General features: G+C 41.3%; 1 protein-coding gene across 1 annotated transcript in view; it reads left to right on the top strand.

The window, feature by feature from the left end:
• The window catches only part of esama (endothelial cell adhesion molecule a), a 54,594-nt gene that overhangs the window by 24,404 nt on the left and 7,466 nt on the right, over positions 1–22,724 (top strand). The window contains exon 2 of the mRNA XM_070843432.1: positions 20,152–20,303. Within this exon, the coding sequence (XP_070699533.1) occupies positions 20,152–20,303 (152 nt within the window). The remainder of the gene's footprint in view (positions 1–20,151; positions 20,304–22,724) is intronic.

The raw sequence follows: 22,724 nt of genomic DNA, 5'->3' as shown, positions 1-22,724 counted from the left end.
GCTGTGAATACCAAACTCAGTCAGTGCCTGACACTCAGCTCTCTGTGATTATATATTACAGCAATCACATCTGGTCAGACTCCTCTACCTACACTAGCAGTGGGGCTGTATGGATGGAATGTCGCTCTGTCAGTCAATCTGTCCACCACATTGATCCAGAATGAAAAATCTCAATTGTTCTCTACTCCAATTGTTGGATGGATTGCCTTGAAAATTGATTCAGACCTTTATGCACAGGATCACTGTAATAACTGTGGTGATCCCCTGACTTTTCATTCAGCGCCATAATCAGGTCAACATTTCAATTTGTCCGATGAATCGGCTACGACCAAATATCAAATCAAAAATTTCTTATGTCCTCACTCCAGAACATATCTAACAAAAATACAGGAATAAAGTAGAATGGATCTAGCAATAGAATAGAAAGTGAATCTACATAGAAATCAAATATATATAAAAAACAAAAATAGATAAATTAATTTAAAAAATTGAATGGTAGAACGGTGAATCAATATGATTTTCAGTGTTTCAGGTCTAAATTACAGATTGGAGCCGCATACAGAATTGAGCCTGGCCCAAGTCTGAGAGGAGTGACCGAGCCTGGCCCGGCCCAAACCAGACCAGCTGGAGCACTGAGCTTGGGTTACCATAGATATGAAGTTGTTCACGCAGTTGTTGTTACCATGGTTACAGCTTGCCTGTTTATCCTGATTCCACATGTGTAGCTGACCATCAAAAAGCATTGTTTAATACAGGCTATAGGTAGATTCTTTTAACTCATGCAATTTGAGTCTTATAATTTAATGATTGATTGGTCTTCATCTTTATTAACTCTTGAACTCTAACTATAACTGTGGTTAAGTCAGCTGGTGACACAGCCTAATCCAACATCATGGTTTATTTAGTGTTGACGTGGAGGAAGAAGATAGCATCCACCATGGATGACTTAAGTGCTGACATCATCTGTTTTTTATATTTACACTATATTTTCATTCAAAACATGTGACTGAACCCGACCCACACCTGTACATTATTTCTAATTTTTTGTCTGAACCTTGCCAAACCCGTTGGGTCGGTCAGATATCCTCCATCTCAGCCTCACAGAGCTGCTAAGGATGGCTGGTGACTCTCTAAACCTGCAATATTGAATGGCAGTGGCACAAAAACCACATGATGACAGTAACATGAACGTCTTATAAATGTTAAATCCAGCAAAATATTAATTATGGTGGATCGGACACTGAAATATGGACTGGCTTGTGCATATGTGTAGTTTTAATTAATGCTAACTGGTCACAACATGTTAAGCACTCACTAATTGCTTTTCCTTTTGCTACTGTATCACGTTTTCCACTTTCAGAAAAAAAAACATCCAATTCCTCATTTCAGTTCATTTAAAGTCATCTGCTGATGACAGGTTGACAGCTCGCTGGATGATTTATCATGCTTGACAACAGTGCAACAAGGCTGCTGGCTTTAACTGTAGCAGTAGCACCTAATATTTCTCACCGGGAGTTTGATTTCCATCAGTGACATGTTTACTGTCAGTCACTTTTATTTATAGCTGCTAGCGAAGTTTCATCAGTTACACGTGTTAGCAGGTGGATGTCAGTGCATGGTTCAGCGTCACCGTATGCATGTCTGACTCCCAGTCCGTCTGCTGCTACCATCCCTCCACGCCTTCACCAGATGTGCTTGTCTCTTTGGGGAGCCTTACCTTTAGCACTGCCTTTGAACACTGATAGGATTAGCAGAGTTGAGGCTTAGCACAGAGTCCTCGCCGCTTCGCCATCCAACCCAATCAACTCTGAGTGTAGCAGAGATGAGAGGAAGAGCTACCATGCCTCCACCTCTGTCCACACACTCTCATGTTGTATCCACTCACACACATAGAAAATATGCTCTGTTTTCACACTCGGCACGCTCACAGCACATCTGGGTGTTTTCCTCTGTGAAACCAAATGTAATCATGTTTGTGCTTCATCTAGGCATACTAATGACTAAAGCGAGACGTATCCTGCTGTGTTTAAACGGAAATATGTATGAACATGTGTTGGATTCACAGTGCCAATGCCAATATGCTGCTATTTGTTAATGTGAGCTGATAAACAGCGAACGTGGCACAATAGAAGTGATGCACTGTTTGATAATTTGCTTTTGGAATAGTCTAATTCTGTTGGATATGCAATTATAGGCTAAAAATGTAAAAAATAAAAAAATAAATGAATGTAAAAAAATGAGAGGCTAAAAATTCTCCTGTGGCCTAAAGCTTTTTGATCGTTGAGTCACATTTCATGAGTAAATTTTAAATGTTGTCAGTTGTCACAGCCGGCCAGACATTCTCAGGCGAATATTCCTCATCCAGTCTGTCTTGACTGTATTCTACATGCTGTAAGTTCACAGACCTGCCCGACCAAATATCCCAAATCTATACTTTACACATTAGTCCAGTGCGTTTATGATGGCATTTGTGGTCATAATACCGGTTTGATATGAATATGACTTAAGTGTTATATCTGTGTGTGCCAACTACATGGAAATTTCTGAGTAATGATCCTGTGAGTCCAGGCTGTGTTTATTTTGGAAAAATATGACGTACGTGACTAAAGTGGGCTTAACAGAAGCGCCTCTGAGTAGTGTACTGGAACCCATGACCGAGATGGGATTGGTTTTACATCTTAATTATTCAACTATTATTTCACATATATAACAGTTATTCATAAATTTGTGGAAAAGCAACATACACATGAAATGACGTGTACAATCACACATATATCAGTCACTGTCAGTACAGCAGTCACATTAATGAACATTACACACATCTGGTATGTCCTGGAAATCAAAACCTGGAATCAAAAAGACATTCCCACTGTTTTATCACCTATGAATGTGTAAGACTTGAAAACCAACTTGAATTTGTTTCAATCAAGAGGGTTTGGGAAGTTTTGAAGCAGATGTTATTAAATATAGGGACTATGCCATGTTGGCATTTAAAAATGAGCTCTAATGACTTTATGATGGTTATTACAGAAGATCGATACTTTCCCACTCCGAGCTCTGTTCAGTGTTTGGTCGCCTTTATAAGAGAAAGTACTCCAACTCTGAATCTCTAAATCAAATACAGGTAAAAAGAATTCTCTTATTATTCTCTTATATATTCTCTTAGGCAAACTTTCTTGCATGTCAGTCTCTCATCCTTTGGCCCCCAGCTTGATTTATATTCTAGTCTGTATAAGAGCACAACAAAACTGACCTGTTGTTGTCTTATAACTTCTGAAAACTGCTCAGCTAATGTGCCACAGTGAAATACCATTAAGAGGAGCATAAACAGTGGGATGTGTGAAGATTCCCATTCACTGAGAGCAGCAAGAGGAGAAGTGAAGTGCTGAGACTGTGCTTTGATCACTTTTATTGTGTATATTGCCATTAGTGGGGTAATGCCTAGCTTTATGTCAGTGACTTTGGCTGGAGCAGCACTATTATCTCTCCAGCTACAACAATAATTACAGCATAAATATAGGCTGTCCCCTCAGGGGTTTAATTCTATACTGTATTCACAAATGCCTGTTACAGCCCAGCTGACCCACACCCCCCTAAGCTCCACGCCAACTACATGCAAACATAATTACATAATTAAGTGGCACAAGTGCTATTATTATGATACATTTTTCATACGTTATGCTCAGGGCAGCCATTATGGCGTATGAGCCACGCCTCGCTCTGAGTCTCAGTCACTGGAAGACAAACAGTGTTTTGGCTCTTGACTTCAAACAGTCAACACAGTTAAGCTTTATGTGTATTGCCAAAATTGTTTGTGACAGCCACAAAATCTACTGGACACGGTGATAACATCAGTGAACTGTAGACAGACTGAGCCAGAGCAACACAAGGGAATTTAGAGTGGGTCTGATTTATTGTTTCTAAACAACACTGGCAGGTTAAACATGGTGACATGAAATATTTTGGAACTGTCTGGCTGTAATGTAATTCATGTCCTTTACAATGCTGCCATGTAAAAATACTGCATTACAAGTGAGGGTGGAGTAAAACTGTACTTAAGTACACCACTGTCAGAGTATTTATTTAACATATATGTCATATTTGTATGTTTACATACAATAACAAGCGCTGGTCAAAAAATATGCATCGTCGTCAATAGTGGTAGGTATGTAGGTAGTAAGCTGTACGGAAACATGTCAGGTCAGGGGCTTGTTTTGAGCACTTGATGCATCTGCTCATAGATTAAAGACTCCTCCTCAACTGTCACTTCCAAAGCCACAGTTCCATTAATGTGCCGTGAAGCAGCACTTTTATCCCAGTTGTAAGGCTTTCATGAGGCTTGGCAATGAGGCAATACAGAAACCACAGATGGTTCCACATTGAAAAGAAATGTCTCCATAAGAATGTTGTGTTTGAATTTCATAGACAACAATCTTAAATCTTCGCTTTTATGCCTCCCACAAGAATCCGACAACAGATAAACCACCTTAAACCTGTCTTCAAGGTGCAATGTAAAATCATGATGTTCTGTAGACTTCCATGTTTCTTTAATGTAGACCGTCTGACATTTCCGTCTTCAGTCTAAGTCGTCGGTCCTGGCCCTCTGCCAACAGAGAGCGGACACTGAGCAAATTGGGATTTTTCCGTAAACAATTCCTCACAGTTGAGTCATTGAGCTTCATCACAGACGGATGTCCCTCTGAATAATCCATCTTCAAGTAGCTCTCTGATAGCTTGTCATGAATACTCAAAGGAGTGTTTCTCTACTGTTTTCTCGCTGTCTCTTGGGGCTAATACTCAGCAAATATCACCGCCATGATGATTTAATAGCTCAATCTTCAGGTGTTTATTTTCTTTTCAACTCAGATCTACTTTGGACAAAAAGAGGATATTTTCCGTTGCACTGAGGCTGGGGGGGGGGGGGGGGGATATCAGAGACCAAACAGCAAAATAACCATTTCCTCTGGGGACAGTGAACTTTGCTTGCCACTTCCCGCCTCTTGGAGCTCTTTTGTTTGTTTTTGATGCCCCCACCCCCACATGCTCTCCCTGGGATCGTGAGCTCGCTAATTAGGATATGCGGTGTCTTCTGTAAGAGGGAAAGACAGGATGTTATCAGAGGTTGCTGAGGGCGCCCTATGGTATGGTGACGTGATAGATGTAACAACTGATTGAATGTTTACCAGCCAGCTCCTCATCACTGTCTGTTTGTCACAGAGCTGAAGCAACACATGGGTTGGCTTCTTATTTTGATAGTGATAGTTTGATTTTGAAATACACATATGGGCTTTTCATTTGAAATAGAACCTTTCATATTCCAATGCGAAATATTTGTGATAAAGACTGGAAGCATGAGACATCACTGCTATCAGCGAGGGAAGTACCTGCACATAAACCCCTCATGAAACGATGACTTTTCTTTGGACAGATTAGACAAATACAATAGAACATGTTAATTGCTAACAAGGGAAAGAGCCAGAATAGCTGCTTCCCCCTGTTTCCAGTCTCACTGGTATGGAGTGGTATCGATCTTCCCACCCCACCCTCTTCGACAAAGCACATTTTCCAAAATGTCAAACTATTCCTTCAACATTTCACTTCCATCTAAACTAATCATGAGAGGTTTCAACATTGTATCCATTACTAAGCTGCACCACGAGGCATCACATAGTCAGAGTTAGGATCGTTTCTGCTCCATGAATGAATGCTAAATATTTCAAAGCTAAGTGTGTGTGTGTGTGTGTGTGTGTGTGTGTGAGTGTGTGAGACTGCCTTGCTGGGACCAGTGGTCCTCATGGGGACCAAAGCCTGGTCCTAATCAGGCCAAACATCATTTCTGAGGTCCTGGTTAAGGTGAGGGGCATGAATTGGTTGACGTTAGAGTTCGACTGTCCACAGTGAATGGAAGTCAATGCAGTGTCTTAATAAGGATAGCTGTGCAAGCTCCTGTGAAGAATGGCACTAGTGTTCTGACATGGTGTGGGAAACCCATAACTTTTTTTGGAATGTAACATCATCCAGCCCCTCATGTGGGCCCGTCCCACGCTCTGTGTTGTGTTAGTTCTCATGTTACAGCCTGTCTAAACCCACCAGGGCTCACCATCACTGTCTCCGCCTGCTGTCTACCAATATTCTACTTGTGATGATTCGGCCAGAAAACACACTTTAATGTCCCTTCAGTCACTTGGGACAAAGCCAGAAATCAACTGCATTAGATAGGCAGCAACATACGATCACCCTCCAACCAAGGACAAAAAGTTTCCACCATATTCTTTCAGCGTTGACATTTCAGGTCAAATTAGCATGTTAAGCTGTTTGACATCTTCAATTAGCAACGCTACACGGTAGACAACCTCGTCCCTGCTCAGCCTCGGCCCCCCCAACTCTATACGTTATCAGTCGTTGTGTCAAAACAAGATGAATGCCTCTCCCTCTCTCACTGCTGAGCCCTTATCTTTGATTTCAAGCGCCATCCTCCTCTCTCCTTCCTCACCCTCTTCAAGGGTGCGCAAGACTAGGCTCTTAATTATGGAGAAACCCATTTACAACACCAAAGAGTTACATCTTAAAAGATATCTAACACCTAATGAAACACTTTAAAAAGACTAAAGCTATAAATCTTAATAAGAGGAAGCTGTCAGAGTCTCAGGATCCTTAGGGAAATTAAATGAACTTGGAGGAAAAAAGATAATCAAGATAGTCAGAACCAGACTGATGAGGTGATGTGCCTCTACTGTACTTCACACACCTGATCACTGAGGTTTTTGGATTTGTTAAACACACACTGAGCTAACCATGCAACCAACATCTGCTCTCACTAGTTCTGAGAGAAAGGAGGCGGACCGAACGCAGGGTGCATTGCACCATGGGAGCACCAAATGGCGTCATTATGGACCTTGTCCGCTCCTTCTGTGCTAGACAAACTGCTTTCATCTCCCCAAAAGTCCTTCTTCCGCTCTCATGTCTTTAAAGTGTATTGCTCCGCGGCGTACGGCTCCCCGAGGGTGGCTTGAATCCCGTTCCTCTCCTAGCTTTTTGTGATGAAAGCATTTTGTCAGAGAATCGGTCGAGTTAACATGAAAGTTTGTGTTGATGATTACCATATCTAATCAGTTTTACCTCAGCCTGGCTGTTTGTTGACTCAGAGCTCTGCGCTCAGCTGGCAGCAGCACAAATGCATTATGGATCAAGTGTGATGCTGGGATAACGCAGCAGATAAAAACACACGCACGCACACAGCACGTGCTCCACATGAGATGGCATATATCACCACGTCCGTTCGCTGCTCATCTGTTTTACACAGTGATCATATAGATCCCCTCACTTCACTCGTCTTCCATCTCTCCTGCTTTCACTTAAGCGCCTGTCAACCTCCAACCATGCCACCACATTTCTTTAATGGCATCCACACAAACACACTCACAGTCAGCCACAGGACACAGCACATGTCCGTCCATCTTCCCTGACACAACAGAGTCACGGCACACCATAATGTTTCCCATCTTTTGATTAAAGTGGAGAAATGATACCCGGGTTCCCAGATTGAAGGCTGGTGAGATTCTATGTCAACACACTCAATCTCTGTGTGTGTGTGTCTGTGTGTGTGTGTGTGTGTGTGTGTGTGTGTGTGTGATCCATGTAAGGTCATACTGTAGCAGCAGGAGGAGGGGAGTGTGGTAGAATAACCCTGGGCTGAATTCACTGTGATCTAATGGTGTCCTGAGCAGATCATGTCACCTGTCATCTTCCCGTACCGCCCAGATTGATCTGCACAGCTGTCAGCGATTCTGTGGACAAATCAAATGTCTTCACTCTATCTGTGGACATGTGTGCGTATGTGGTTTGACACTATACAGTCATATCCAGCCGCTTTGACACTTTGCAGTCTTCTTGTGCTCTGTCTTCGCTGTGTCCTGCTGTTACATTCTAAATAAATGCAGGAAATGTTGCCTCACGCCTCTGCGTTTTTCAGAATGACACTGATTAACCCAGAGAGGCACCGCAGGTGCAGGTCACACCAAAGTGGCATATTCATCACTGATTGGTCCAGATGGTGGCTTTTGTTGAAGAAAACATGTTGACTTTTGATTTGTGTTCTTTGAATTCCAAATGGATTAGTGGGATATCGTGGAGCATATGAGTAGAGTAATTACACTGTACTGTGGAGTTGGAGTTGTTTGTCTATTCCCTTCCTATCGATGTTCTCTTGAGTAAATCACAAATGCTTTGTGTGAACTTCCAGTCTGATCTCCTGAGGAGAGTTTGATCATGGAGTAAGGCCTGTTAAATTCTTCCACCCTCATTCTGTATGCACGGCATTGTTTTTCATTACTGAAGTAGTAGTTCATCAAAGGAACACATGGGTAATGTATTTTTTGGAACAGTAATCTTACAATTTATTCCTAAAGGTATTGGCCTTTTGTCCATTGTAAAATGCTAACTGATAACATTATTACACATAAGTGAAGGTCAGTGAGTCGGTACTGAGCTGTGGGAGTAGTCAGCCAGCAGAAAGTGTGTTAAGGCTGTAGGTGTCTCAGTGTGGGCTGCTTCCTGTCTGACCCCGACTACTGGATCTCGCTTTAACACTACCAACGAAGACAAACAGGCTAATCCTGGAATAAAGCTCCCTCACAGCGCTATCAGGAGCCCCAGCTTTTTCCTCCCTGCCATCATCTACACAATGCAGAGGAAGTGTGTGTGTGTGTGTGCGCGCGAGCGTAGAGTGATTTTTTTTTTTTTTTTTTTTTTTTTAATGATTGTCCCGTCCCACTTCTCATCAACGAAAGCAGAATAGATTTAGACTTTCGCTGGTAAGTTAGTGCCATTACTGCAGGCATGACTCCTTTTTTTTTGTCTAAAGCTGGATTGGAATTGAGGTGCCTTTGTTTCTGTCACCTGATAAGACTGATCTTGTAGGATGGACGAGGTTGGCTTTTTATCAGCAGTACGTGCTCAATAGACAGATCTTCAGTCATGTCTCCTCTCCAGCAGTTCCCATGGTGTCTTGATCAGATGGAAGGCAGCCTCAATTAACTAAAGCGCTCTGGTCTTGCTGAAGGCTCAGCCGCTATCAGAGACCTGTACATCACAGTGGCACATGAATACTGCTGCATGAATATGAGAACGGGGATACGACAGAAAAACTGTCCTACGAGTTAAGAACAAAAATATGCAGGAACTTTTCTGTTGCAGGAGCTGTAGTTTATGCAATTAAAACAGACTTCATGTGAACATGGTAATGTGATTACTGCATGCTTGTGCCGCTATAATCACATAACCATGCATTTATAGTGCAAATGATGTTCTGATGTGTCACATTGTTTTGTGTGTGGCACAAAGGCTCAGGTTATATTTGTATCTTGGCTTCAAGCAGAATAATGATGTGTTTTTATGTTAGCAGGTAGTGTAGGCGTTGACTTTAAAACCAAGACGCAAGACACAAAATTTGGCATTTTCTCAGGGTTTTGCCTGATACAGCAACGGATTCACCGCCCATTGTTTCCAGCAGGTTTATTCCTGTGTAGGGTGATCGCTGAGTTCAAATATTTTATTAGCTGTAAGTTTGTGCCAGGTTGTATATCTGGTTGGTGAATAATAAAGGGGACTCATTTCTCGTACACTTTTAGCCCATTAGTCGGTAGAGTATGATAGCTTTAAAGAGCCAACCAATACAAACAATGAGTGTGGTCTTCAAGTACACCTCTATCTACCCTAATGGGCAGCTGATTTAGTGTTAATTCAACCAAAGTACATTAAAAAAGCACAAGTGAGTCTCAATTCTGTACAAAATGTTATGCCAACCCATCCAGTATGGATGGCGAGCTATGCACTGGATAAGTGCACATTTTGATCTACTGGTGGTGCTGGATGAAGGTCAGGGGAAGAGTCACCCTCTGGCTGCATGGAGGTCTGAACAAAATTCCATGAGACATCTCAGTCTGGACCGAAGCCATCTCCACATTAATAGCACAAATGAATTGATGTAATCAACTTCTGATCCATTTTTTCATTTGCCAGGCAGAATGACTGTCATCGTTCATCAAACCAAATCATATCAGAAGGGTAACTGATGACAGCCGATGGTGATGAATTCCTCATCCATGGACACTTCTTCCTCACTGACAAACATGCAGACAGTAAAGCATTCGGTATGCGTCCCATGACACATCGGCAGCTGTCGATGGAGGCACTAAGAGTCGAGCATTGGAGCTGCGTATCATAGGTAGATGGAAAGGCATATACATAAACATAAAGTCATGCTTGAACACAAACGCAGACTTCTAGAGCAGGCAACACACACCGCTGACCCTCCTGGCCTCACACTATCTCTGTTCCTCCAATTAAGCAGATGCTGCCCTCCTCCTCTCCGCTCCCTCTCGGTGTCTCCAGCTGATGAGCGGCTGGTAGTTTTGTAGCTTGAGGACAGAGACGACGCATTCTTCTCTTCAAGAGTCCCACCGCTGTGTCTCTCCTTTAATTATACTGGAAGGAATGGTTTATCAGATGATGAGCTCTGCCTCGGTCTCTTGCCCTGAACCCTCTCTGTGTACACGTGTGTGTGTGTGTGTGTGTTTGACTCGTATACTTCTATCTTTGTGAGGACTAAATGTCTTCATAAAAACAGAGAGCATTTTTTTCATTCTCACTTTAATGTCTTATTTCTGTATATGTGAGGAGTGAGCAGAGCAATAGAGTTATTGTTTGAGAGGAAGGCAGGGTCACCGATGGAGAACACAGCTCATTTGGCCCAGAGCCCCCTAGTGGGCTCCCCCAGCCATGGTCTGTGTCAAAAACACCTGCTTAGAATACCTGTGCATTGTGATTTTGATTTGATAGTCGTGCTACATTCGTCTTTCAGGTCTGAAGTTTCTTTGCAGTTTCCAGTTTTTTTTTTTATCTTCATCCTTCATTTCCTCCCAAAGTGTTAGCATTAGACGGAGAAGGATATGAAAGTCTCTGCCTGAAGTGGAACTTCAGGAACAGCTTGCTCCCAATGATTTTAAAGCAGATGTTTAGACTTGATTTGGTTGCATGTGGTTGGACGGTGCCACTGCTTCAGTCTTTTTCCTCTCCTCTCACTTTTCTCTTATCTATTATTCATGATGAAATGCTTTTGTTCTGTCTGTGTGTAAATGTGCTGCTAATGTCGCACTTGACAAAAAGATCTCTAAAGAACTAACCTGCTAAAAATCCAGTCGAAAACTCTCCTCTTTTCTGTTTCAGTGAACGAGTGTCAAACTGTTGAAACCACACAGGTCATAAATTTGCAATTTCCACTGAAAACAAATGAAATTTGTTGACCAAGTTGAATGGTGTCCACCAGCGTACATTAAAGTCATCTTTTTGAAGTGTATGTATTTGCAGTATATGTTGGCTGTCTCGTATCTATAGGCTGTATTTGTTGGTTCGTTTGTCATGATGTGTGCTTTTAAATATTCATACACTGTAAGTGCAAGTTTTTACACATTAGAGGTAAAGAGAGAAAGAAGTTTGTGTTATGCTGTAGTGGAGAATGTGTGGTGTTAAGTGTGTGACTAAATAATTCAGTGCTGAATAGAAAAGAGATTTCTATTAATGTGGATGTTAAACTAACATACAGCACTTTAAAGAAACTGTTGGTTGGAAACTGTAGTACAATCCAGTTCTTACCGAGGCGGCAGGATCTCTGATGTCCACTGAGGATCACGTGTGTTCAGATTTATAGAAAAACTTGTTCCTTGTAACTCCTGATCTTGTCTTATAACCATCTCTTTCAGACTGGTGATTGTTGTCTACACAGAGGGTAGGATGACTTTTCATCACTGTTCACCAGATTCATTCCCCCTATGATGTGATACTGAAGCAGAGGTCCTTGTGTGGCTTGACTGTAGAGGGGGGGGGGGCTGATGTTAGGGAGCGTCTATAACATGCATACAAAATGAGCTCCTCTGATTTTTATCACTGACTAACTTTACATTCATCTGGGCCTCCTCCCCTGTCACACAGCCTCTGGTGTTTAAAGACCGCTCTTCTATTCTGACTCATTACTATTCAGACCTCTTGGTCTGTTTCAGCTTAGACTCCGAAGGTAAAGTTCAGAATACAAATCATCCTTAATTAGTTTATTCATTTTGGTGTATGCTTCCAATATTAGGTTATTTTGTAGTTTCATGAACAGCTCCAGCTTACTGAAAAGTAGTAAAAGATACACTAGTGTGTCAGTGAGAACCAACTCAGAGATGAGATGAACCTTTGCAATGTTCCTGAGTGCTTCTCTTCCTCCCATGGGGCCTTTTCCCTTGTTAAAAATGAACTAATGGCCTGCTGTCTGTAAGCAAACATGAGACCGCAACATGCCAATATTAAAGACGTGGCTTGCTGATCTAACTCCTGATAGGTACTCGCACATATTTGCTCCCGCTTTGATGACAGAAGCACCACCAATCCAAAGTGAGATCTGGAGAAACTGGGATAAGCTGTCCCATGAGCGGTTTATCTGCATGAGAGAGGATGGCATCACGTCTCCACCCAGCCTCCAGAGACAGGACTCTGCTGTCCTCCATGGGGACATCTATGCATCACTGAACTTCTTCTCACTGCCGATCATTAGGATTATATCATCGTTTCCCTCCTCTCCTGTCTTATTATCGCCCATGTTTTCATCTCACCCTCTCGTCTCTTCGCTCTCGTTCCTTAATGAGGCTGTTGCAGCGTTTTTTTCTGAAGCTCTTTCTTCATATATAACATTATGAACAGCTGTTTTTGAAATTAGCAGGTCAAAGGAAACATCTCTCATTTTCCATCTATTTCTCCACCTCACTGGCCTGAGCAGTTTACTCAAAGTAGCTGATAACGGCATCAGCGTTATCAGGGAAGTGACCGCCCCACTCCACCCATCTTAGCATGAAAGATGCTAGTTGAAGTCACCCTCATCAAAAGCTGCCCGGCCTCTGCTGTATCTACAGTGAGGCCTGTAGAAGTAAACAGGCTTCAATCTGAAGTGTTTCCTGTAATTAGGGGACTTGCACATACAGACACACACACACAAACAAACGTAAAATATTTTCATCAAGGGAGAGAACTGGCTCTGTTGTACCTCCATAGTGCTCAGAGGAACACCAACTCACTCATGTGTACAATACACACTTGGCTCTGAGGTTCATACACTCAGCTGAGGCATGAGGCCACACTTTCATGGGATTTTTTTCAGAACTCTGATATACTGGCTCAGCTCCTGTCCATACATAAATACATCATAACTACAAACACATGATTGAGACTGTGCTTTTTTATTTTTCACAACACTGACTTCAACACATACTGTGCATGAATAATGTGTGGCTGATTTGGTTGTTTTCCAATGAAACTGCTCCAGCTGTCGCTGTCAATAACAATGAGAGTGTCTGATTTCTGTCGCTCTCATTATGAGCCAATCTTACTGTTCAGAGTTTACTCCGAGTAAACAACGCTGCATTAAAAGAGTTAGACTGGAGCTGGCTGTGATATCCTGGCCTGTTAAACAGGATTGTTTTGGATACATTTTCTTTAGTTTGGTTGTTTTACTTGTAATTTTGCACACATTTGCCATATTGTGATATACTGTATATCAATATCATCATTAGTTATGTGATATTAGTCCAGCCGTACTTTGTACAGTGTAAAACAAATACACAACACTGAGTTTTACCTTTGTTTAAGGTATTTAAGACCAGTGCGTTCTTCGGTATATTCTTTTTTTAAGTGCGTTAGTGCTTTAAATATATTTAAGTTAACTATTTATCTGTAAATCTAAGTAGAGCACACTTAATACTGATATATGATATAATATGATATTATATAATATTATATAATATCATATAATATTATATGATATTATATAATATATACATCTAGAACTGTTTCCTGGGTGCTGGGATCTGAAAACATTTGGGAGCCAGCGCTACAAGCCTGCTATCATGTGTGATAGTAAGTGCTGACTCTACATAACGTCCTGTCACAAGTGCACACTCACCTCCAGTGCAAAGGCAGAAAGATGAAGAAAAGCTTGTCCACCTAATCTTGAAACACCTTGTTAAATCGGACTTAGTGAAATTCCACCAGTACCTCCAGTGAGACCCAGGCAGACCTCATTACTCCCGTCATTCTCTTCACAAGAACGAGCGAACTCGCTCCCATCTGTCCTGCCATCAGTCACCATGGAATATTTAAAGCCAATCGTCATGAAGCCTGCAGAGTGGATTTCAGACCTGCCACAGCAGGAAAGATTAAGCCTCACTGACCAAATTAAGAGTGAAGAGTGAACATTATGAATATGATCCCTGTGGCCTTGTTCATTTCTCTAGTTATCCCTCCATTTGCCATCTCTCCATACATTGACTCATACATCTTTTTCCTCCAGTGGGGTGCACTCTCATCAGAATCAGGGGGGATTTCTGTCAGGAAATCTTCTTAAAGCAGCACTTGGAAAGATTTTTATGGAAAAAAAATACGTCTGATCAGGCTAAATCATGACGAGCAGCCCATCCACACTAATGAGGAGATTTGGCCCACTTTCCCCAATGAAATGTTGGTGTCTGGATGAGCCCTGCTGGGAAGTGTTGTACCCACACTACAAACTGATGTTTAAGAAGGAAATACTACATTTTCTTTCCCACAATATATAATGTGTGAATTAGTTTTTTAGAGATGCTGGTAGGTGGATTTTGGACAGAGCCCGGCTAGCTGTTTCCCCAGCTTCCACTCTTTATGCTAAGCTAAGCTAATCAGCGCCCCGCTGTAGCTTCATATTTTAGCATGAGAGTAGTGTCAATGTTTGTGTTTAATTCCCAACAGGAAATAAATAGTATATTTATATTTATTATAATTACGACTAGTCTAAACATTCAAAGCCCACAGGACATCCATCCATCCATCCCTCCCTCCTTCCTTCCTTCTCTCTTAGACTTACAGCACTCTCTTGCTGGAGTCTGTTACAGGCTTATGCAATCATCAGAGAGCTGCTCCACAGTGACTCATTACGCTTCTGTATAAGCCTCTTTCTACCATCTCTACATGTCCACTGATCCAACCCTCCATCCATCAGTCAGCACCTCTCCAGACAGGAGGGCTGCTTCTCACTGCTACAGCAAATCTTCTTTGGGTCTAAGAAGCAATTGACACAATGACTCTTCTTGTTTGCCCTTGCTTTCTCCTTCTTTGCAGCACATTTTCTTTTTCCACTGTGTTTTTTTTCACCATCTTTCTCCTCTCCTCTGTCTGCTGTATGTGGTAACGTCTTCATTGGCATGACTCTTGATCAGAAACACTGTTTTTAAAGGAGTAAAGCCCACACATTTTCTGTCTCTGTCATCACTGTCACTTATCAGCTCCATCCATCTCCACGGAGACAGAGAAAGTGATACCTCCACCTACTCTCTGCAGAGATCTCTTTACATGGTGCATTGTTCTAAATGCACCAGGGATGCGTAGGTGTTCATTAGAAATAACATGAGATCATTTAATATTCAATCTTTCAGCTGGATGTTTTTTATGGAAACAGATAAGATGTGTGATGTCTTTTTGGATGTGTATGCTTATTCAATATCAAGCAGCCATAATTAATAGTTTTATGATAATAGCGTATCGTGTTACAAAAATCGGTGGATAACAAAAGTTGGCTTGAGTTGCAAAAGTTATTGAGGTGCTTTTATTTACAAAAGTAGTGAGGAAAACAGAAAGTTGGACATCCACAGCAAAACAAAAACACCAAAAAAAAAACCTGTCTGGTTTACAGCCCCCCTCACACTGACTCCTCGTGAGCTTTGGTGGCCAGAGGCTTATAAATGTTAAGCCCCTCCCCCTGGACCAACCAACCGCTGAGCAATCAATTATCTTCCCTTTAAACAATCAGCTTCACTGCTAGTTCTTACATGAAGCAAAAATATCACACAATATCCCTACTTATAGGCATCACCACTTCCCAGTCAAAGGCCTTAAATAAACCCACAACGCTTTGACACAACGTCATCAGTTAGGTAACATCACCTATAACCCGGTTAGAGATGGTACCTTCTGCCATCAGCACACCTGCACGGGACCTCTGTAGCCTCTATATAAGCCAGCACTATGTGTTGGCTCTGTTTCACACCCTGAAACATGTGCCGTCCACAATCTGTGACAGAGTCTTACAATATGTAATGTGAATGTGGCTGTTCACTGTTCAGAGAATTATGCGCTGCGTCTGCAGCTCCCCTCACAGTGTTTGCAGTGTTTACAGTGATTCTCAGCTCATTGTTTGGCTGTCCAGTCCACAACTTTACTGTGTTGGTTCAACCTCACTGCTCCCATGTCACCATTTTCAGCCACAGCAGGCAGCTGTTTTCAGAGAAAAAGCCCCCAAAACCAACTGGACAAGACCTGCTCAGCAGCAAGCAGCAGGCAGACACAGTTAGAGACCAGCTGGTGAACATAGGGGAGCATTTAGAGAGCCAGATATTTCCCTCAGGAGGCAGTGGAGACCAACTTAGAGCTCAAAGAGAGTAATTATTGTACCTGCATTCATTAGGTGGACACATCCACGACTCTAAATCTAATGTTGCCCTGTAACTGATCATATCAAGCTAAAAGGTGATGATATGGTAATGTCGTATTCACACTTATTTCTGATGTCCACAAGTAGCCAAAATTAAATGTTTGAATTAATGCAAATAGTGTGCTGGACTGTGACATGAGCTGTATATAAGAACTCAAATCAGTAAAAGTCTTACATGTTTTTATTCCCTACCCCACAGCCTCAGTCTGTCTTTCTCTCTTCAGCTGAAATCACCTTAATATTCTGTTTCAAAGAAAAGCCCAGATTAAACGTGCAGGACCCTTCAAATCCAGTTTCATTGTGACTTTGAAGCAGCACTAGGGAACTTTACAAGTTGGTGGCCCCAAATGGCAGCAAGCCTGAGGCACCTATTTGAATACTGAGGACTTCAATACCCAAAAGTCATGTACCATGACATTAGTAGACCAAGTTTCTTCTTTGTAGTGTGTTGCTGGTGCAGACTTAGTGAAGAGGTTCAGCTATCACTGATGAGTCTGGACAGAACACTGCTTCACACGTTCAGATTGGACTTTGCCCTTACATTTGATTGCATCACTTCCTGTGCATGGAGAAATAGTCTTGTTAGTGACAATTGTGACACCCAAACAGTAGCACTAATTAGCAGTGAAGTGGGCTAACACAATGTGCATGGTGCATGTGCGTGTGAAAATGCTGTGCAGCTTCAAGATCACAGTTTTTTGAAGTGCAGTGTTTTGGATGAATAGTGTTTGTGCATGTAAGTGATGTCATTTGCTAGATTTTCATTAGCATTCACATGAGGGTGGTGTCAATCACATTGGTTAGCACACACAGCACACACAGAAATCCCATCAATATTTGAAAATGCACATAAACCTGCCACATTTTGACGTTGCACGCTTTCTGATGAATGTACACGTACACTGTTAGTGCTGGCAACCATGTGAGACTGATCAGAATTGACACAGGTACACCTTTTCTCAATGTTGGATTTGTTAAAAGGAATATTACTTGAGGGGAAGAGTGTGAAAGACAATGGTAAATCGTGTCTAGAGAAGAGGTGGAACAATTAGAGGTGACAGAGAAAAAAGACCAGCAGAGGCTGTGTGAGGACAGTGATAAAGAAGAAAAGGCTGCTTTATGTGTGTGTGTGTGTGTGTGTGTGTGTGTCACCATCTTCCTTTATTCATCTTCTTTTATACTATCTCTGTCTTAGATCTCTGCCATGAATGCAGAGAAGGACAGAAAGGTAAAAGGGCAGATGAACGCTCTCTGTTGACTCATAACATCGTCCAAAGCTGCATCATTTCTCACCAAAGGAGGAAATGAAATTGTTCTGAGAGAATGCTGGAACCCTTATTTACCACATGCATAGATTGAGCAGAGTCAGCCGCTGTGTGTTAACAAGCACGGTCAGTCAGACATGAACTGTCACACAGTTACAGTGACCTTGAGTAACTACAAGTCATTTTCTTGACATAGAATGATTGTTAAAGTGGCTATCACCTCTAAAGTCATTTTCAGCAGATAAATGTGTACACCTCTGGTTGTTTCTGAGAGTAGCAGGCGTGTTCTAGCTCTCTGCTGCCCCTCTCTGGCTATAAATGAAGCCTACATCTTACTGTGCCGAGGAGACCCTGAGCAGCTCATTTCAGACTGCTCCAGATCAAACTTAGCAGCCTCGGCTGGATCCACAGGCTTCTTATTCCTCATTTGTTGTATTTATCTCACAGTTTAACCATGAACTGGGATACTAAAAGGTGTCATTAACAAAAATGTCCAAGTTATTGCAGACACTTATTTATACTTAGCAATAATGATGAGCTGAATCCAAGTAGAACTCGTTATTTCTCATTGGTTTTCCTATCAACCAATAATGTGCCAGGTACAAAGAAGACTGCTTCAGAGGATAATACCAATATTACATCTCGTCCTTTAGGTTGACATTGGTAGCAAAACAGCACCTATGGAGGGACCTCTGCAGCATTCCCAGCTTTTTTTTCCTTTTTTTGCTCTCATATCAACGTCACATATCAGCGTCACATAAAGTCCCGTGTAATTCCCTTGGATCAAATCTTTTAGGGATGAATAACAGAAAGCCCTGTGGACATGCAGACTGACTGATTGACTTCTTGGAATGGAAACGGTTGGAATGTGAGGGGGTGTCAGTTGTTCTGGACTGTGTTTCTGCTACTCGATGACAAGGATTAGCTCAGAAGATGTGTACTGTAGAATTATGAAGACGTAACCTCCACAAGGGCTCACCTGCATGGATATTCTCCCAACTTTGGTTGGTAGGAATGGCATTTGCAATAATTTTCATGGTGATGAATTGTCTTTCTAGCTGTTTCTATGTGTTCTATCTAAGGACATGATCAACGGCTGTGGAAACTCTCACCTTTTATTTCTCAGCTTATTTAACAATAGTTTTGATGTTCCTATTGCAAAAATCTGCCTTTGTCTTGACATTCATGCAAGAGTTTCAAAGCTTAGTGGAAAACTGGGTTTGGATATAGATGTTGTTGTACGCTGTTATTATAACTGATGGCAACTCTCTTCACCACGGATCATTCTTAGTCAGTGGCATGACATCAGATTTTCAATTTCAGTTTTATTTATTTTGCAGTGCACATTGATCAACATCACCACAAATGTGCCAGTGTAATTTTCAACTGTTGTCCCTTAACAAATAAGACACACAAGTAGAAACAGTAGAAAAAACACATGAAGCAGCTGAACCAGGAAAGAGCTTAGAGGAATATGGCAGCATCATGCAAAGCAGATCATTAAGACAAAACAGTGTTAGGCAGACGAACAGCAAGAAAAAATAGAATCACACAACAAAAGATAAAGATGAGACAGAGCACATACAGTCAGGATATATCTTCATAACTTATGTAAACATGAGAGGTTGTGGCATTACATGCCATATAAAGTGTTTGGTTTTATTGAAAGTGTGTGATTATATAATCAGTGGTGGAGTGTAACTAAGTACAGTTACTCCCAGTACTGTACTTGTATTATACTGTAATTTAGTCAAGTACCTTCATTTAATGTTACATATACCTCTTCATTTATTTGATTATTTTAGTGTACTTATGGTTACTTTTTACATAAAAAACATGCGATATTCGTACATGACATGATGCAGCACTATAATAACTAATCTACCCAGTAGCACACAAAGCTTTGAAAAGTACAGCATTGAAATGCTATACATGTATTTGTTAGTGATGAATAATATCATATTCTATAATGAAATGTGAATATGCCATTCTGATAATAAGTAGTTTTACTTTTGAAACATTAAGTACATTTTGCTTTTGTACTTTTACCTAACTAACATTTTGAGTCCAGGACTTGGAATGGATTATTTTTAGATTATTGCATTTCTGCTTTTACTGAAGTAAAAGTACTCAGTACCACCACTGGATCTAATATGAAATGTAAAACATGTTTACCACCATGTCAGCTTTACAAAAGTTGGCTGTTGTCAATACTTATTTGTTGAGTTTCGTCCAGCTTGTCATCAGTATGGATGAAGAGATGATCAGTTTTGCAGAAGAGTCACTGACGCTTTCCCTCTCTCTTCCTTTCCCCTTCCTCCCCCCTAAATCCAGGCATATGGGCCCAACTCCACATTCCCCAAACCAATGTGGATGGGATTAAGGGTCAGCCGTTGCTGCTGAGGGCCTCGTACAGCACAGATCCAGGTGGTGACCAGAGCACCAACACCGTCCTCTGGAACTTTGTCTCCAACAACACCCAGCTGGTAAGGAGGTGAACGGGAGGCCCAACAAACACATACTAGAAATATTTAAGTGATATTTCTTCCCATCTTGCTCCATATCCAGTACACCACAGTATCTACAGCCCAGCAGTGACATCTTTTTACTTAGCCTTCTGTGGCTATAATATCTGGGATTACAGTTATGAAGGATGTTTGCCTGTTCTTATACTGTTAATCTGGAAAGCTGTTCCTTTGTAAACCCTTAGAAATTAATCCAAGACAAAAAAGGCTTAAAGCTTTCATACAAGCACTGTATTATTACTTCACTGCTCTAATACACCATACTGTAGCAAGAGTGTGTCTTCCTGCATTAGGAAATCTAGACTAAAGTAAATGTTTTTTCAAATCAGATTAGTTATGAAATCATTGTTGCGGTAAAACATGAAATGAAGCAGAGAGATTTTGCATAACAAGCCCAGTTGAACAACCCCCCTTCCTTAACACTGTATTGTTTTTTTACACATTATCTAGAGACTTGGCCGTGGCTCAGCTTACGTATTTGCCGAGGTCAGATTATTGGGTTGTACAGATGGACGACCCAAAAGAAGATCACAATCAAAAAGAAAACAGGGGAAAAGAGAACTCAGAGGGCTGGGAATTACACAGTTGATTAAAAGTGAGCCTTTTTTTTCATATGCCTGGAGAGCCATTCAGGCCGAGCCATCACTCTGCTTCACTGTCATTTGTAGCCAAAAAGATGAAGAAGAAGAACAAACTCTCTCTAGCTCAAAGACAAACCTAGATGCCACAGTCTATGTAGGGAGATTAATGTATGTGCTACAGTGATGCACAGCCATCCGCATGGTCAACAGTCCAGCAGCTAATACACTGTTGCCCATAAAGTTGGAATAATTGTTCAATACCCTCAATTTTGTTAAAGCCTGAATACACAGTTTGTAAAGGTTAATTGTGGTTTAAGTTTCACTGTGAAATGTTTGGAAGAGTTTGATCAATAAAGTTGAGAAGATCTACACTTTATTTATCAAGAATAAATCACATTGTCACAATCATTTCGTGAGAAGAGATAAAAAAAAACATTTTATTCCAGTTTTATGGGGAGCTTTATAAGGAATCAATTCTGAATAACTGAAAAAAAAAAAAAAGCCACAGTCTCACATCTCACATATTTGGCCTGCACAGCTAAATAAAGTCCTAGTGACTTAATCGTTATTGAAGTTTGCAAGTAACTAAATAAGGTTAAATCCAGCTTTATTCGTCCTTTGAATGTGCACCTGTGAGCCTTTACATATATCATACAGGCTTCTCCATCCCATCTCTAACTACTGTAGTTCAGCATAACAACAACATAATGCTATGGCATCGTCAGTAGGTCCCCCAAAACTATGCTGTTTTCTCTTACTCTCACATGGAAATAGTGCTTTTGCTTTCAGCAAAGGATTAATACAAAAGTATTTCTGGTAGCAGGACATTAGACGTAGCACAGTGTGTTTGGTCATGGTGATGAAGGAACATAAAGAATTTACCCAGTGCAACAGTGTGGCTCACTGATGTGTTTTTAATGCTTTTCTGGAGGAATAAGAGGAATAAACTATATCAGGCTTTGATATACACACACAATACTTGTTAGTAGGGTTACAGTTAGGGATACATTCAGGATAATAAAAAAAAAGCCCCTAGGTAGATAAAACATGATGAACTGCCCTCTTTGGTGGCCCAATGTGCAAAAAGTCGTGTTAAAGTTCCCTCTAGGCGGCCTTTTCATGGGAGATGTGATGCAGTGCACTAATGGTCCATCCTTTGGAACGGACCATTAGTGCACTGCATCACATCTCCTGCTTGCTAGAAAAGGGTTTGGATGTGTTTATGGTGAAACACTTCAACATGGATCCATCAAATCTTTCTGCATGCTTGTGCGCCACCACATGCATTTGGAGCACTGCCCCTCAGTCAGCCTGTGTCTGCCACTGTACTGTAGCGTGCCCCAACTATTCAAATTCACTAATCTAGAATCAGTGGCAGACACTAGCTTGGATTTGTTTGGATTCATTTATTTGTAGTTTACAGTTTCTGCATTTTGTTCCACCACCACATGTAACATTGTCTTACAAGTCTTCTAAGCAGTAGCTTTATGGAAAGTGGCCACAGTTGTTCAGTACAGGATTCCATGAGAAGACTTCAGCTCAGTGGAGTACAAATTGTGTTCCATGTACCTCTGTTTACTCTGTAATGCTTTCCACCAAATGTTCGAGAAATGCCAAACAATCATAATTTTCCAGGCAAGAGATGTTGGGATTAAAAATCCCTCTGATTCTTTTGACCCAGAATAACTGTCACACGCAATCATATTGGCACAGAACTCAATGAAACCTCAGTGGGTCCTCTGCTGTGCACAAATACTTCTGATGGTGTTTTATTGGAATTTACACATCAATGTTGTTATAA

The sequence above is a fragment of the Pempheris klunzingeri genome, chromosome 14 (genome assembly GCF_042242105.1).
Source record: "Pempheris klunzingeri isolate RE-2024b chromosome 14, fPemKlu1.hap1, whole genome shotgun sequence".
Lineage (NCBI taxonomy): Eukaryota > Metazoa > Chordata > Actinopteri > Acropomatiformes > Pempheridae > Pempheris > Pempheris klunzingeri.
The sequence above is the reverse complement of the archived record's forward strand: the minus strand, read 5'-3'. Positions and strand labels throughout refer to the sequence as shown.